Source organism: Scylla paramamosain, chromosome 27 (assembly GCF_035594125.1).
Source record: "Scylla paramamosain isolate STU-SP2022 chromosome 27, ASM3559412v1, whole genome shotgun sequence".
Classification (NCBI taxonomy): Eukaryota; Metazoa; Arthropoda; class Malacostraca; order Decapoda; family Portunidae; genus Scylla; species Scylla paramamosain.
In genome coordinates, this window is record NC_087177.1 from 20479794 (window position 1) to 20497759 (window position 17966).

General features: G+C 43.6%; 3 protein-coding genes across 3 annotated transcripts; 2 read left to right on the forward strand and 1 right to left on the reverse strand.

Annotated features, from left to right (window-relative positions):
• Positions 1–914, forward strand: LOC135114307 (histone H3). The gene has a single exon (XM_064030215.1). The coding sequence runs from the start codon at positions 367–369 to the stop codon at positions 775–777; it is 411 nt and encodes a 136-aa protein (XP_063886285.1). The 5' UTR covers positions 1–366; the 3' UTR covers positions 778–914.
• A 5286-nt stretch (positions 915–6200) lies between these two features.
• LOC135114310 (histone H4-like) lies at positions 6201–6970 on the forward strand. Its single transcript, XM_064030219.1, has one exon. It carries the CDS (start codon positions 6598–6600, stop codon positions 6907–6909), a length of 312 nt encoding a protein of 103 aa, XP_063886289.1. The 5' UTR covers positions 6201–6597; the 3' UTR covers positions 6910–6970.
• Positions 6971–8359: 1389 nt separating this feature from the next.
• LOC135114308 (histone H3-like) lies at positions 8360–8856 on the reverse strand. The gene has a single exon (XM_064030216.1). The coding sequence runs from the start codon at positions 8816–8818 to the stop codon at positions 8408–8410; it is 411 nt and encodes a 136-aa protein (XP_063886286.1). The 5' UTR covers positions 8819–8856; the 3' UTR covers positions 8360–8407.
• Between the last annotated feature and the right edge of the window lie 9110 nt (positions 8857–17966).

Below are 17966 nucleotides of genomic sequence, written 5' to 3' on the forward strand. Positions count from 1 at the left end.
GTCACCGGCTCTGTTTGCAAACACCCGGCAGCGGAGAGAGGTCGAGAGTTAGCGGCTGCACCCTGAGTCACAGTGTCAGATGGAAGCACTTCCATAACCATACTGGTATAGAGGCACTGTGAGGGGTCTACCTGAGACGGAGACTCTGGCTGAGTCACGCCCGGCGGCGCCAATAGGAGAAAATTAACTAAGTAGCAAGACAGACTGCCCGTCATCTATCATCTCAAACTGTACTTCCACTTCCAACTTTAACACACTTCTCTCTCTCAAATTCTTCTTTCATCCAACTTTCCTATCCCCAATTCGTTCGTTCGTTCGCGGGCAGACTCAGCTGAGTGTTCGTTGCGAGTTGTTGTTACTACAACTATGGCACGTACCAAGCAAACGGCTCGCAAGTCCACTGGTGGCAAGGCGCCCCGCAAGCAGCTTGCTACAAAAGCAGCTCGCAAGTCTGCTCCAGCCACTGGAGGTGTCAAGAAACCCCACCGTTACAGGCCTGGAACCGTTGCTCTCCGTGAGATCCGCCGTTATCAGAAGAGCACTGAGCTGCTTATCAGGAAACTGCCTTTCCAGCGCCTGGTGCGTGAAATTGCTCAGGATTTCAAGACTGACCTCCGCTTCCAGTCCTCTGCTGTCATGGCTCTCCAGGAAGCTTCCGAGGCTTACCTCGTGGGTCTGTTTGAGGATACCAACCTGTGCGCCATCCATGCCAAGCGCGTGACTATCATGCCAAAGGACATCCAACTGGCTCGTCGCATCCGTGGCGAGCGTGCCTAAGAAGTCATCCACGAATGATCTTCATAACAGCAATATCTAGGCCCTTTTTAGGGCCAAACATCTCTTTCATTAAAGAATTTTCATAGACAATCTGTTTGGTTTTGTGGAAGAAAATATTTATTTTCCATCTTTCAGTATCAGGTTAATAATTAACTTTCGACTTTCAACTCAATATCCTTCCCCCTTTTTTTTTTTTTTTATTATTATTATTATTCCCTCTTCCATGGCCATATCTCTTTCACTTGGGAGAATTTTTATCTTTCTTTATCTCTATTTTTTTTTATCTTTTCTTTATCTCCACTGAATAATAATCACGATAATAATAAGCATAATAATAATAATAATAATAATAATAATAATAATAATGATACAATAATTATTATAATAATAATCATAATAAAAACAACAATATTAATAATATTAATAATGATAATAATAATAATAATAATAATAATAATAATAATAATAATAATAATAATAATAATAATAATATCAATAATAAAAACAATAATTATAATAATAATGCATTTGTCTATATCGTATCTTTTTTGGCAGGAACCTGTTGTTAGTGAGTTCTTGTTGGGTCTTTTGCTGGAAGATTTTATCAACTTCTTCGTCTGATCTCGTGAGGACGATGAAGCCATCTTGAACGGTGATGATCCTGGTTGCGTAGATGATGTTTGCAGATAATATTCTCAGCAGGATGATTCTGTTGCCTTGAGTAGTGTCTTCACTCTTTATTTTCACGCGTGCCATTATCACATTTTTTTTTTTTTTCTGGGCTTAGGCCCAGTTGAAAGCTTAAGGTAAAGAGGAAGATATTCCGGGGTGGAGAGGTGAGTGAAATAATACCTACTTGGGGCCAGGGCCCGACACAAAAACACAGCTATGTAGTAGATAACTGGAAGGAGCCTGCCTAAGCAACCCCGTTTAGTGTTCCAGCCGCTAGCAGCTGTCGTAAACACCCGGGGCTGCGCCTAATCCTATTAAGAGTTTGCCCAACCTTAATCACAGTGGCTTAAAGCAGCTATCTAATGGCCCCCCACATGCAAGCCTTGGGGTTCACCTTGACCACTGTGAGGACGCTAAGGGCGAAAAGAGAAAAAATAGTAGAAGTATCAAGTGCCTGGGCGGGACTCACCCGGAGGGAGTCCCCGGTACACAGGACTTTTCCAGGATCCACCAAGTGGGGATCCTCGTGGAGCAGGGCTGGAGTAATGGAGCCACGTAGACGAAGGTGTAACACAACGGAGGCCCGTGGCTTTGCCAGTCAACACAGTCACGAAGGTACCAGTGCTTCCTAGCTCGGCGAGGTGAGGCAGGTCCGTGTGGTGGTGTAACACAACGGAGGTCCGTGGCCTTGCCAGTCAACACAGTCACGAAGGTACCAGTGCTTCCTAGCTCGGCGAGGTGGGGCAGGTCCGTGTGGTTCGCCTGGCAGAGCAGTTCAAGCAGCGAGCGAATCGGCGAGCTGTTACCAGGCTGGGATGTCTGTGACTCGTGTGCGTCTGTGCGTGTAGTGAATTTGTGTATGTGAATTTAGTCATAAGTGTGCAGTTGCAGGGTCAACACATTTGTGTATGTGTAAAATGTACCATCAAACACATACACATAACCAACTGGCCCTCAGCCCACTTCCTGGCCACCAAGATCGAAACACAACATGGGCAATTTCTCATTGCCTCCACATACAGCAGACCAAAAACTGGGCTCCCACTCACCAGCCTCAACAATCTTTTCAATCACACAAACATCCCGGTCTACATACTTGCAGACCTAAACGCCAAACACACCGTCTTCAAACACTCAAACAACAACCAACACGGACACGAACTCCTTCAACTAACACAACTGAAACGCCTCCGTTTCCTTGGACCTGACTTCCCCACATGCTTTACGCACAATGGGAATGGCAGGCCAGATCTCATCCTCTCCAATCGGCAATCCCTACTTTTCCACCACTATATCTCCCATGGTCCACTCTGTGGTTCTGACCACGTTCCCCTAATCCTCAAAATATCCTCCAATCCCATATCCACCCCATCCCCACCTGTCTCCGACTACCGCTCCGCCGACTGGGAGAGCTTCAAGAAAACTCACAGACTTACACCGACCAACACAGCTCGAAGGCCAACCCTACACAGACATAGACAGTGCCTTAGAGACGTTACACAACAATATTCTGACATCAGCCAACAGACACATACCAACAAAACAACATATAATTCATATAGACTTCCGACCTTCCATTAGAACACAAAGGCTGCTAGTGTGCTACAGAAAACGCTTTTTAAAAAACAAGCACAACCACACACCTATCTACGGAGATCTTTGCACCCTTCGTACACACATAACAAATAGCCTACAGGAAGATCACAGCGCTCACTGGAGGAATCTAGTCTCCCATATGGACAGAACCCGGTGCAGTAATCCTACACAGTTCTGGCACATGGTGTACAGGCTGAGGGGATGCCAGCGGGAAAGATTCGAGTACCTCCTAGTGAACAGGGATCGCATCACAAACCCAGAACAAGTCACCAGCATCTTCAAGACACACTGGCACAATACTTTCCAACCACACCCTCTCCCACTCCACGAGCCCAGTATTGCCCACATAAACAACATCATCGATCGTGCACGCCACAACCTAGCAAACACGATTCCACATAACACTATACAAAAAATACGCCTCAACCCCCAACACCCTCTCACCACACCTATTGAGGAGGATGATGTCGCCAGGTTGCTCAGGCATACTCCGCGGCGAGCCCCTGGCCCCTCAGGAGTCACCTGGCCCATGGTGCGGAACCTTCCCCAAGAAATTATATCCAGCCTGACGGAGATTTTCAACGCCTGCCTTGCCTCTGGATACTTTCCTAAGGCATTCAAAATTTCAAACATCACCCTCATTGCTAAGCCCGGAAAAAACTCCCACTTACCAGAAAACTATCGCCCCATTAGCCTCCTTGAAATTCTCGGAAAAACCTTTGAACGCCTCATCAATTTAAGATTGAGAGCGTTCCTTGAAGGTAACGAGCTGCTGGCACCACAGCAGTTCGGCTTCCGGAGGAACGCCTCAACCGAGGACGCTCTAAACAGCATAGTTGCATACTTAAATTTCAATAAGCCCTATTTCAGGGCAGCCCTTGTAACAAAAGATGTCAAAAAAGCATTTGACACTGTTTGGCATGCAGGCTTAAAACACAAAATTTGCAACAACTTCAACCTTCCCCCCGTAACGCAACGCATACTATGTAGTTTTCTGGTAGAGAGACGGACAAGAATCTGTCATCAGGGCACCTTTTCAACATCCTTTTCCCCTCAGGCTGGAGTCCCACAAGGCTCTGTAATCTCCCCCACCCTTTTCAACATGTATACAGCTGACATGCCCCCTCCAGTTCATAATGATTCATTAACCATTCAATACGCGGACGATGTAACGCAATTGGCTCGAGCCAGGTCGTTAGATCTCCTCACAGACAAAATTCAACGGGAACTGACGGCGACTAGCCTATGGGAGATGAAATGGCGAATCCTCTCCCATCCCGAAAAATCTAAAGTCACCTACTTTAACATAAAAAAAGTCAGCCTCGCCAAATCTCATTGAACAACATTGTTCCACACCCCAACCCAATCCCCATCAGTAACAATAACAAAGTGCTTGGCCTCACCATCGACAAGCACCTCAAATTCAACATACATATAAACCAAAAAGCTGCTTTAGCCGCTGTGGCCTTGAGCAACCTCGAAAGATTTCGCGACAGCAACACGAAAACAAAACTACACCTCTTCAAAGCTTTTATTCTCCCCCTTTTAACCTATTGCCCTCTTGCACTCTCTCTTTCCGCTCCCACTAACCTCTCAAAACTTCAGAGGGTCCAGAATCGAGCAATTCGTTTCGCCCTTGGAACGAAATGGTTCTACTTTCGGTCCTCTCTCTCTACTCATGAGGAGTCCAACATCCCTCCTGTTAACATAACACACTACAACAGACTCGACAAACAGCTAACCTCCTTCTCTGACAGACACACAAACACATACAATTTCATAACCAACCTTCCCCCAGCTTTCCGTCACCTCCCACACTGCAACCTCCTTGACCCTCCCACTGTGCCTCCTGACCCCATTTTCTAAATAACGGACTCCTTCACTCTCTCTTTCACTCTCTCTCTCTCTCTCTCTCTCTCTCTCTCTCTCTCTCTCTCTCTCTCTCTCTCTCTCTCTCTCTCTCTCTCTCTCTCTCTCTCTCTCTCTCTCTCTCTTTCTCTAATCTTCTCTACTACTCAAGGTGTCTGAGTGGAATCATCGTCGCACTCTCGTTCACGTGGGGCGAGCCCGTGTGCCTACACCTAGTGGTTTTTTCATATTTTTTTGTCTTATGGCTTTGTATTCATTTTTTGTTTATTTTATGCATTATCTTTCTGTCTCGCAGCCTAGGTCCCAAGGAGGCACCGGACCGCTCCCGGGAAAAAAGATGCGACAAAACACACCACCATTAACATTCCGTGCCTCTGACCGAAGGAGTGGGCTCGCGTGCCAACACCTAGTGGTTTTTTTTATATATTTTGTCTTATGGTTTTTTATTCATATTTTTGTTTTTTTTTATGCATTATTTTTCCGTCTCGCAGCCTAGGTTCTCAAGGGGACACCGAACCACTTTCAGATGAAAGAGGATAGCAGGAACCGCACTTCTCCCACTGACGCCACGGCAATGGGGCCCCCGGCCGTTGGCATGACGTTCCGGTAGTGGTACCCCCCCTTGGCAGTTATGGAGCGGCCAGCACTGATGGTGGGGACGGCAACCACACTATTCAGTGGAAGCCACTTCACCCCCCCCCCCACAGAGGTAGTTTGGTGCGGCCAGAGCTGGGTAGTAAGGTAGTCAAGAGATGGTGGGGCGGGGCCCTGGAAGCATCCATGCAGGAATCTCCATTCACCCCCCACCACCGGCGACTTACCGCGTGCAAGCAGATGGTATTAGATTTGACCCCTCGTTGCGGTGAGGGAGCCTTTTCGAGCCTCTGTCATTGCACATCCTACAATCACGTCAATCATTATCACAAACCATCCTCACCCTCCCCATGCACATAACACCACGACATTTTTTATATTCTCTTTTTTTTTTTTTAGCAGGTTGGCCTTTTTGCAGGACGAGTCACAGGACACGAGATGAAAGGACCGACACCGCTTTTTCACCCACCACATTACATCACACAATAAATATCCCGGCCATCACCAAATCACTCTACTACTATCCGTGGTTCGGAACCCACGTAAAACTGTAGGTCCCTCCGCTATACGGATGTACTTCTTCCTCTGTCCTTCTTTGAACCAATAAAAAGCACAAAAAAACCTTTTTACTCTGACTGTCCTTCACTCCTCTTTCACATCCTGATAATGCAGGCTCTGGATAGTCTGGCCCCTAACTTGTGCGTGGTTTGGCCTGGTGTTTTGGGTGCGTGGGCGGCGTCCGTTGCCGTGGCTGTGTTGGGCTTGGCTTGCTCGGTTGGTGGCGAACTCTCCTACTCTCCTGCTTTCCCCGATAAGGACCTTGTCTCCCTTGCCATCTTAGAATGAATATAACACGTTAAAAAAAAAAAAAAAAGATGTCCTTCCTAATTCAAATTGCGCCTGGGTTAAGTCCCAGTGACTATTTCTCCTACTACAATTCCCTTCTTATCACCCCCCTATTCTTCCCACTATCCCCACTTCTCCCTCCCCATCTTTTCTCTCTTTGTTATGTTATGTTATGTATTTTGAGGCACATTCGTGAGCTTCCTGTTAGACCGTTCGGACGTCGTACTAGCAGCTCTCATCACCATGACTGGCCGCGGCAAGGGAGGCAAGGGTCTTGGAAAGGGAGGCGCCAAGCGTCACCGTAAGGTTCTGCGTGATAACATCCAGGGAATCACCAAGCCTGCTATCCGTCGTCTAGCTCGCCGAGGTGGCGTCAAGCGCATCTCTGGTCTCATCTACGAGGAGACTCGTGGGGTGCTCAAGGTGTTCATTGAGAACGTTATCAGGGATGCTGTCACCTATACCGAGCACGCCAAGCGTAAGACCGTTACTGCCATGGACGTTGTCTACGCCCTCAAGCGTCAGGGCCGTACCCTGTACGGATTTGGTGGTTAAATCGCTCCATTATTGAGATGGTGCCAGCTATTCAGCTTGCATTATCATCATTGAATAACATCATCTCCCGGACCTTTTTAAGGTCCACAAACATGAAAAGAAAGAAGGACCATAGACTACTATTATTACTACTACTTTCTCATAACCATGTTCACTATCACTATCTGAGCTAAGAAAAGAAACCATTATTAATTATAACCATCTTTCTCACTTCATCAGGTCTTCTCCAAGTATCATTATTATTATTATTATCATCATTATTATTATTATTATTATTATTATTATTATTATTATTATTATTATTATTATTATTATTATTATTATTATTATCATTGACTTATTTCAATGATCACGCCCCTCATCGTTCTCAGTTTCTCATAAAACAAAATATACATTGAGATGAAAAAGACGCTCAACATATCACAATAGGCAACACATCTAATCAACTCTCCACTGTGACACACAGCAGGTACATTAGTAGAAATATAGTATACATATTTATTCTCGGTCACTTGCGTGCCTGACTAAATAATAATAATAATAATAACAAATAACTAACTCGAAAATAAATACACTACTTGCTTATTATTGATATACCAGTATAGTCTACACAACTCTAGATGTTTGAACGTGTGGCTCCGAAGAGGAGCCGGATTGATGGTGATATTGGCTGAAGGGGAGGGAGGCCTTTTATTTACTTCTTCTCAGTCTTCTTGGGAAGGAGCACGGCCTGAATGTTGGGCAGCACGACACCCTGTGCAATGGTGACTCCGGAGAGGAGCTTGTTAAGTTCCTCGTCGTTACGGATGGCCAGCTGCAGGTGACGTGGGATGATGCGAGTCTTCTTGTTGTCACGGGCGGCATTGCCGGCAAGCTCAAGGACTTCAGCAGCCAGGTACTCCATAACTGCCGCAAGGTACACGGGGGCACCAGCACCCACGCGCTCGGCGTAGTTGCTTTTCCTTAGAAGGCGATGAATCCTGCCGACCGGGAACTGGAGTCCAGCACGACTGGAACGGGACTTTGACTTTCCCTTCACCTTTCCTCCCTTGCCGCGTCCAGACATGATAATGGATGTTGTGGTAGTAGTAGTAGTAGTTGTTGTTGTTGGTGATAAATGAGGAGCGCGAGTACTCTAACCTCGTCGGTAGCTCTGCGAGCAAGTAGTGAATTTTTGGAAAAACGGCTATATATACGCGAGATCAGATCGGCCCAGAGCGCGTCTGGACCAATCAGGACGCTCTTTCACTTTCCCAAGTGAAAGAGATATGGCCATGGAAGAGGGAATAATAATAATAATAAAAAAAAAAAAAAGGGGGAAGGCTATTGAGTTGAAAGTCGAAAGTTAATTATTAACCTGATACTGAAAGATGGAAAATAAATATTTTCTTCCACAAAACCAAACAGATTGTCTATGAAAATTCTTTAATGAAAGAGATGTTTGGCCCTAAAAAGGGCCTAGATATTGCTGTTATGAAGATCATTCGTGGATGACTTCTTAGGCACGCTCGCCACGGATGCGACGAGCCAGTTGGATGTCCTTTGGCATGATAGTCACGCGCTTGGCATGGATGGCGCACAGGTTGGTATCCTCAAACAGACCCACGAGGTAAGCCTCGGAAGCTTCCTGGAGAGCCATGACAGCAGAGGACTGGAAGCGGAGGTCAGTCTTGAAATCCTGAGCAATTTCACGCACCAGGCGCTGGAAAGGCAGTTTCCTGATAAGCAGCTCAGTGCTCTTCTGATAACGGCGGATCTCACGGAGAACAACGGTTCCAGGCCTGTAACGGTGGGGTTTCTTGACACCTCCAGTGGCTGGAGCAGACTTGCGAGCTGCCTTTGTAGCAAGCTGCTTGCGGGGCGCCTTGCCACCAGTGGACTTGCGAGCCGTTTGCTTGGTACGTGCCATAGTTGTGGTAACAACAACTCACAACGAACACTCAGCTGAGTCTGCCCGCGCTTATAACATAACATAACAAAGAGAGAAAAGATGGGGAGGGAGAAGTGGGGACAGTGGGAAGAATAGGGGGGGTGATAAGAAGGGAATTTTAGTAGGAGAAATAGTCACTGGGGCTTAACCCAGGCGCAATTTGAATTATGAAGGACATCTTTTTTTTTTTTTTTTTTTTAACGTGTTATATTCATTCAAAGATAGCAAGCCCCTTTTCTTTTCCCTCCTACTTTCTCTATCCTCATTTTCGATCCAAAGCTGGATGCTGCGTTTATGTGCGCAATGACTTAACCTGCTCTCATGCCCACGCTCTTGAATCTTCCGAGTTTTCCACCATCTGGCTACGACTACAGAGTCATTCTCATACTAAATTTATCTGTGCTGTATACCTCTCTCCTAACTCCTCTGACTATAAGAAATTCTTTGACTACTTAACTTCCAAAGTGGAGCACATTCTGACCCTCTTCCCTTTTGCAGAGATCTCCATTCTTGGAGACTTCAATGTTCACCACCAGCTTTGGCTTTCCTCTCCCTTCACTGACCATCCTGGTGAACTAGCCTACAACTTTGCTATCCTCCATGACCTAGAGCAATTGGTGCAACACCCTACTCGTATTCCTGACCGTCTTGGAGATAAGCCCAACATTCTTGACCTTTTCCTGACCTCTAATCCTTCTGCTTATGCTGTCACCCTTTCTTCTCCGTTGGGCTCCTCCGATCACAATCTCATATCTTTATCTTGTCCTATCACTCCAATCCCTCCTCAGGATCCCCCTAAGCGAAGGTGCCTCTGGCGTTTTGCCTCTGCTAGTTGGGGGGACCTGAGGCGGTATTTTGCTGATTTTCCTTGGAATGACTACTGCTTCCGTGTCAGAGACCCGTCTTTGTGTGCTGAGCGCATAACAGAGGTGATAGTGTCTGGCATGGAGGCGTACATTCCTCACTCTTTTTCTCGTCCTAAACCTTCTAAACCTTGGTTTAACACAGCTTGTTCTCGTGCTATACATGATAGAGAGGTGGCCCACAAAAGGTACTTAAGCCTTCCTTCACCAGAATCTCATGCACTTTATATTTCTGCCCGGAACCATGCCAAGTCTGTTCTCCAACTAGCCAAAAACTCCTTCATTAACAGAAAATGTCAAAACCTTTCAAGATCTAACTCCCCTCGTGATTTCTGGCATCTAGCCAAAAATATCTCCAATAACTTTGCTTCTTCTTCTTTCCCTCTTCTACTTCAACCAGATGGCACCACTGCTATCACATCTATTTCTAAAGCTGAACTCTTTGCTCAAACCTTTGCTAAAAACTCTACCTTGGACGATTCTGGGCTTGTTCCTCCCTCTCCTCCACCCTCTGACTACTTCATGCCTCGTATTAAAATTCTTCGTAATGATGTTTTCCATGCCCTCGCTGGCCTAAACCCTCAGAAGGCTTATGGACCTGATGGGGTCCCTCCTATTGTTCTCCGAAACTGTGCCTCCGTGCTTGCACCTTGCCTAGTCAAACTCTTTCAGCTCTGTCTGTCAACATCTACCTTTCCTTCTTGCTGGAAGTTTGCCTACATTCAACCTGTTCCTAAAAAGGGTGACCGCTCTAATCCCTCAAACTACCGTCCTATTGCTTTAATTTCCTGCTTATCTAAAGTTTTTGAATCTATCCTCAACAGGAAGATTCTTAAACATCTATCACTTCACAACCTTCTATCTGATCGCCAGTATGGGTTCCGTCAAGGCCGCTCGACTGGTGATCTTCTGGCTTTCCTTACTGAGTCTTGGTCATCCTCTTTTAGAGACTTTGGTGAAACTTTTGCTGTTGCCTTGGACATATCAAAAGCCTTTGATAGAGTCTGGCACAAAGCTTTGATTTCCAAACTACCCTCCTACGGTTTCTATCCTTCTCTCTGTAACTTCATCTCAAGTTTCCTTTCTGACCGTTCTATTGCTGCTGTGGTAGACGGTCACTGTTCTTCTCCTAAATCTATTAACAGTGGTGTTCCTCAGGGTTCTGTCCTGTCACCCACTCTCTTCTTATTATTCATTAATGATCTTCTAAAACAAACTTCTTGTCCTATCCACTCCTACGCTGATGATACCACCCTGCACTTTTCCACGTCTTTTCATAGACGTCCAACCCTTCAGGAGGTAAACATATCACGCAGGGAAGCCACAGAACGCCTGACTTCTGATCTTTCTAAAATTTCTGATTGGGGCAGAGCAAACTTGGTATTGTTCAATGCCTCAAAAACTCAATTCCTCCATCTATCAACTCGACACAATCTTCCAGACAACTATCCCCTCTTCTTCAATGACACTCAACTATCCCCCTCTTCTACACTGAACATCCTCGGTCTGTCCTTTACTTATAATCTGAACTGGAAACTTCACATCTCATCTCTAGCTAAAACAGCTTCCATGAAGTTAGGTGTTCTGAGACGTCTCCGCCAGTTTTTCTCACCCCCGCAGCTGCTAACTCTGTACAAGGGCCTTATCCGTCCATGTATGGAGTATGCTTCACATGTCTGGGGGGGTTCCACTCATACTGCTGTTCTAGACAGGGTGGAATCAAAAGCTTTTCGTCTCATCAACTCCTCTCCTCTAACTGACTGTCTTCAGCCTCTCTCTCACCGCCGCAATGTTGCATCTCTAGCTGTCTTCTACCGCTATTTTCATGCTAACTGCTCTTCTGATCTTGCTAACTGCATGCCTCCCCTCCTTCCGCGGCCTCGCTGCACAAGACTTTCTTCTTTCTCTCACTCCTATTCTGTCCACCTCTCTAACGCAAGAGTTAACCAGTATTCTCAATCATTCATCCCTTTCTCTGGTAAACTCTGGAACTCCTTGCCTGCTTCTGTATTTCCACCTTACTATGACTTGAATTCCTTCAAGAGGGAGGTTTCAAGACACTTATCCACCAATTTTTGACCACTGCTTTGACCCTTTTAGGGACTGGCATTTCAGTGGGCATTTTTTTTATTAGATTTTTGTTGCCCTTGGCCAGTATCCTTCCTACATAAAAAAAAAAAAAAAAAAAAAAAAAAAAAAAAAAAAAAAAAAAAAAAAAAAGGGAGACAAGGTCCTTATCGGGGAAAGCAGGAGAGTCCGCCACCAACCGAGCAAGCAAAGCCCAACACAGCCACAGCCACGGACGCCGCCCACGCACCCAAAACCCCGGGCCAAACCACGCACAAGTTAGGGGCCAGACTATCCAGAGCCTGCACCATCAGGATGTGAAAGAGGAGTGAATGACAGTCAGAGTAAAAAGTTTTTTTTTTGTGCTTTTTATTGGTTCATAGAAGGACAGAGGAAGAAGTACATCCGTATAGCGGAGGGACCTACAGTTTTACGTGGGTTCTGAACCACGGATAGTAGTAGAGTGATTTCGTGATGGCCGGGATATTTATTGTGTGATGTAATGTGGTGGATGAAAAAGCAGTGTCGGTCCTTTCTTGTCGTGTCCTGTGTGCAAAAAGGCCAACCTGCTAAAAAAAAAAGCTAATATAAAAAATGTCGTGGTGTTATGTGCGTGGGGAGGGTGAGGATGGTTTGTGATAATGATTGACGTGATGGTAGGATGTGCAATGACAGAGGCTCGAAAAGGCTCCCTCACCGCAACGAGGGGTCAAATCTAATACCATCTGCTTGCACGCGGTAAGTCGCTGGTGGCGGGGGGTGAATGGGGATTCCTGCATGGATGCTTCCAGGGCCCCGCCCCACCATCTCTTGACTACCTTCCTGCCCAGCCCTTGCCGCACCCGACTACCTCTGTGTGGGGGGTGAAGTGGCTTCCACTGAATGGTGTGGTTACCGTCCCCATCATCAGTACTGGCCGCTCCTTAACTGCCTCGGGGGGTACCGCTACCGGAACGTCATACCGACGGCCGGAGGCCCCATTTCCGTGACGTCAGTGGGAGGAGTGCGGTTCGTGCTATCCCCGTCTCTCTGGAAGTGGTCCGGTGCCCTTTAAAACCTAGGCTGCGAGGCAAGAAAATAATGTATAAAAAACAAAAATATGAATACAAAGCCATAAGACAAAAAATATGAAAAAAACACTAGGTGTTGGCACACGACCCCACTCCTTCGGTCAGACGCATGGTATGTTAATGGCGGTGTTTTTTTGTCGCGTCCCTTTCCCAGGAGCGTTCCGGTGCCACCTTAAAACCTAGGCTGCGAGACAGAAAAATAAATGCATAAAAACAAAAATATGAATACAAAACCATAAGACAAAAAATATGAAAAAACCACTAGGTGTTGGCACGCGGGCCCGCCCACGTGAATGAGAGAACGACGATGATGCCACTCAGACACCATGAGTGGTACAGAGAAAGGAGATAGTGAAGGGAAGAAAGGAGGAGTCCATTATTAGAAGACAGGTTCAGGAGGCACAGTGGGAGGATCAAGGAGATTGCAGTGCGGCAGGTGACGGAAAGGTGGGGCGAGGTTGGTAATCAAATTGTATGTGATTGTGTGTCAAAATCCCTTTATATATGAATCGGGTGGGCCCGACGACTCCAACCCTGCCTTGTGATTGGTCAGAAACGTCCAGTGAGGCTCATCGCCCACGCAGTCACCGCATGAAAGATGTGATCATTATTGTTAGTCTAATTCATTTTGTTCTTATTCTTATTCTTATTCTTATTCTTTCTTCCCTCATTCATAACAAATCTTGGAAAATATACAGCAGAACAGACATGTCATTTAAAATTCTAAGACAATTAGCAAGAAAGTTGTGATATTCTTATTTTTTTCATTCTTTTTATTCTATTTTTTTCTTATTCTTGTCATAATTAATATTGTTATCTTTATTATTTTCATTTTTTTTATTATTCTTCCTATTCTTATTCTTATTTATCCTACTTTTAGAGAGATGAGGCTTGTGCGGTCACCCATCCAAGTTCTGCCCGGACCCCCTGCTTAACCTTGCTGATCCCGCCGTCAGCTGATTGGTCAAGAGCGGAGAACAAGGTGTTGGGAGGGCTTATTTCTCTTATTCTTATTCTTTCCTGTATTGTTGTTGTATTGTTGTGCTGAAAATGTTGGAAAATATGCACTAAAATAAACCCTTCATTCATAATTCTACGACAATTAGCAAGAGAGATATATTATTACTTTTTTCCCGTATTTTTGTTCTTTTTATTCTTAATCTTCTTATTTTTATCATAGTTGTTATTGTTATTTTATTATTTTCGTTTTTCGTTCATTCTCCTCATTCTTATTGCTATTTTTTTCTATTCTCAGAGAGATGAGGCTTTTGTGGTCACCCATCCAAGTTCTGCCCGGACCCCCTGCTTAACTGCGCTGATCCCGCCGTTAGCTAATTGGCCAAGACCAGAGAACTAGGTGTTAAGAGGCCTTCTTTCTATTATTCTTATTCTTTCTTCCCCCATTCATATCGTTGTATTGGAAATGTTGGAAAATATACAAAACAATTCACCCTTCTATGACAATTAGGAAGAAAGAAATGGGATGCTTTCTTTCTTTTTTTTTATATTCCTTTATTGTAATTTTTCTTATTCTTGTTATAATAATTCTTACTGTTATCTTTATTACTTAAAATTTTCGTTCATTCTCCCTATTCTTATTCTTATTTTTCATTTTTTTTTTTTTTCAGACAGATGAGGCTTGTGTAGTCACCCATCCAAGTATTGCCCGAAACCCCTGCGTAATCTCGACGATTTCATTTGACAATACCTATTTACTTATTTATTTATTATTATATTTACTAAAAAAAAAAGAAGAAAAGAAGATGAAGAATAAGGTATGTAATCGAAATACTCTCTCTATACTGTAGCAATAGTTTAGCTGGATGTGCTTGTATTGTGTCAAAAATACTTGCAATATCTGCAATTGTAAAATGCAGTGTCGGCATAATGCATAATTCAGCAATGAAAAGAAAAATTAATAAAAGAATAAATGAAAAAAAAAGAAAAAAAGATACAATTAACAACTAAATATATTAGCTACCCCTCTACGTTTCTTTATCACTGGAGAAAAATGGAAATATTTTAACGTAGACTTGTCAAAATTCAACTGAAATTAAGGGTTAAATAAGGATCGTCACCCCTTCCCCAGAGGATATTCATTGTCTTTGAATATATATATATATATATATATATATATATATATATATATATATATATATATATATATATATATATATATATATATATATATATATATATATATATATATATATATATTCTTTTTATTTAAAGTCTTATTTACTTATGTTAATTCTTCTTCACTAAAAGACAGAGAGAGAGAGAGAGAGAGAGAGAGAGAGAGAGAGAGAGAGAGAGATAGAGAAAGGTAACGTCCTTGAGGATAGCAGCTCGTCTACGCTACGCTCAGTGATCAGCGTTAGAATGTAATTCCTCATTTCTTAAAAAAAAAAAAAAAAACAGAAACTTTATTTAGGGGGCTTGCTGGAAACAAACTACAATGGAGGAAAGAACAATATGTCTGCTATATGACCCACCCAGTTAAATTTTCAAGAAGCAAACGCAAGTGGGAAAATACGAGGAAGATAAATTTTCATTTATATACGTTTTATGGTAATTTCTGCCACGCCTTCCTCTATTCATCAAACGTCACTGACACTTATTCCCTTTATTTTTTACTTTACAGAATCTTTTGTAGGGCAAGACTCTAGAGGATATGTGCTTTCATAAGGTCTATAATGCTTTGCTTATCATAGAGACATAAAAAAAAAATAATAATAATAAAAATAAATTAATTAATTAATTTAAAAAATCAAAATAAATAGATATATAAATTAATTAATTAATCAAATAAATGTCTATGCTTCACCTTTATAGCATTCGTATGAATGTCAAAACAAAACAAAAAAATATAAATATAAATATTAATATGAAAAAAAAAAAAAATACTAAATATATGAAAAATAGCATTACTACTACTACTACTACTACTACTACTACTGCTACTACTACTACTATTTTTTTTTTTTTATGTAGGAAGGACACTGGCCAAGGGCAACAAAAATGTAATAAAAAAAAATGCCCACTGAAATGCCAGTCCCATACAAGGGTCAAAGCAATGGTCAAAAAATGATGAATAAGTGTCTTGAAACCTCCCTCTTGAAGGAATTCAAGTCATTGGAAGGTGGAAATACGGAAGCAGGCAGGGAGTTCCAGAGTTTACCAGAGAAAGGGATGAATGATTGAGAATACTAGTTAACTCTTGCGTTAGAGAAGTGGACAGAATAGGGGTGAGAGAAAGAAGAAAGTCTTGTTCAGCGAGGCCGCGGAAGGAGGGGAGGCATGCAGTTAGCAAGATCAGAAAAGCAGTTAGCATGAAAATAGCGGTACTCGTAGAAGACAGCTAGATATGCAACATTGCGGCGGTGAGAGAGAAGCTAAAGACAGTCAGTTAGAGGAGAGGAGTTGATGAGACGAAAAGCTTTTGATTCCACCCTGTCTAGAAAAGCAGTATGAGTGGAACCCCCCTCAGACATGTGAAGCATACTCCATACATGGACGGATAAGGCCCTTGTACAGAGTTAGCAGCTGGGGGGGTGAGAAAAACTGGCGGAGACGTCTCAGAACACCTAACTTCATAAAAGCTGTTTTAGCTAGAGATGAGATGTGAAGTTTCCAGTTCAGATTATAAGTAAAGGACAGACCGAGGATGTTCAATGTAGAAGAGGGTGACAGTTGAGTGTCATTGAAGAAGAGGGGATAGTTGTCTGGAAGGTTGTGTCGAGTTGATAGATGGAGGAATTGAGTTTTTGAGGCATTGAACAATATCAAGATTGTTCTGCCCCAATGAGAAATTTTAGAAAGATCAGAAATCAGGCGTTCTGTGGCTTCCCTGCGTGATATGTTTACCTCCTGAAGGGTTGGACGTCTATGAAAAGACGTGGAAAAGTGCAGGGTGGTATCTTCAGCGTAGGAGTGGATAGGACAAGAAGTTTGGTTTAGAAGATCATTAATGAATAATAAGAAGAGAGTGGGTGACAGGACAGAACCCTGAGGAACACCACTGTTAATTGATTTAGGAGAAGAACAGTGACCGTCTACCACAGCAGCAATAGAACGGTCAAAAAGGAAACTTGAGATGAAGTAAACAGAGAGAAGGATAGAAACCGTAGGAGGGTAGTTTGGAAATCAAAGCTTTGTGCCAGACTCTATCAAAAGCTTTTGATAATTATGTCCAAGGCAACAGCAAAAGTTTCACCAAAATCTCTAAAAGAGGATGACCAAGACTCAGTAAGGAAAGCCAGAAGATCACCAGTAGAGCGGCCTTGACGGAACCCATACTGGCGATCAGATAGAAGGTTGTGGAGTGATAGATGTTTAAGAATATTCCTGTTGAAGATAGATTCAAAAACTTTAGATAGGCAGGAAGTTAAAGCAATAGGATAATAGTTTGAGGGATTAGAACGGTCACCCTTTTTAGGAACAGGTTGAATGTAGGTAAACTTCCAGCAAGAAGGAAAGGTAGTGTTGACAGACAGAGCTTAAAGAATTTGAATAGGCAAGGTGCAAGCATGGAGGCATTGTTTCGGAGAACAATAGGAAGGACCCCATCCGGTCCATAAGCCTTCCGAGGGTTTAGGCCAGCGAGGGCATGGAAAACATCATTGCGAAGAATTTCAATAGGTGGCATGAAGTAGTCAGAGGGTGGAGGAGAGGGAGGAACAAGCCCAGAATCGTCCAATGTAGAATTTTTAGCAAAGGTTTGAGCAAAGATTTCAGCTTTAGAAATAGATGCGATAGCAGTGGTGCCATCTGGTTGAAATAGAGTAGGGAAAGAAGAAGCAGCAAAGTTATTGGAGATACTTTTTGGCTAGATGCCAGAAATCACGAAGGGAGTTAGAGAGAGAGAGAGAGAGAGAGAGAGAGAGAGAGAGAGAGAGAGAGAGAGAGAGAGAGAGAGAGAGAATGTGTGTCTGTGTATATGTGTCGGTTGGGTTGTGAAGGATGGGAAAAACCAGCAAGCCTCGGCTCCACTGACTGATCGATACTTGAATGTAATTCAAGTAAGGCGAAGTTAGGTTAGATTAGGTCAGGTCAGGTTAAGTTAGGTTAGGTTAGGTTAATTTAGGTTAGGTTGTTAGTGTTAGTTTAGGGTAGTTTAGGTGATGT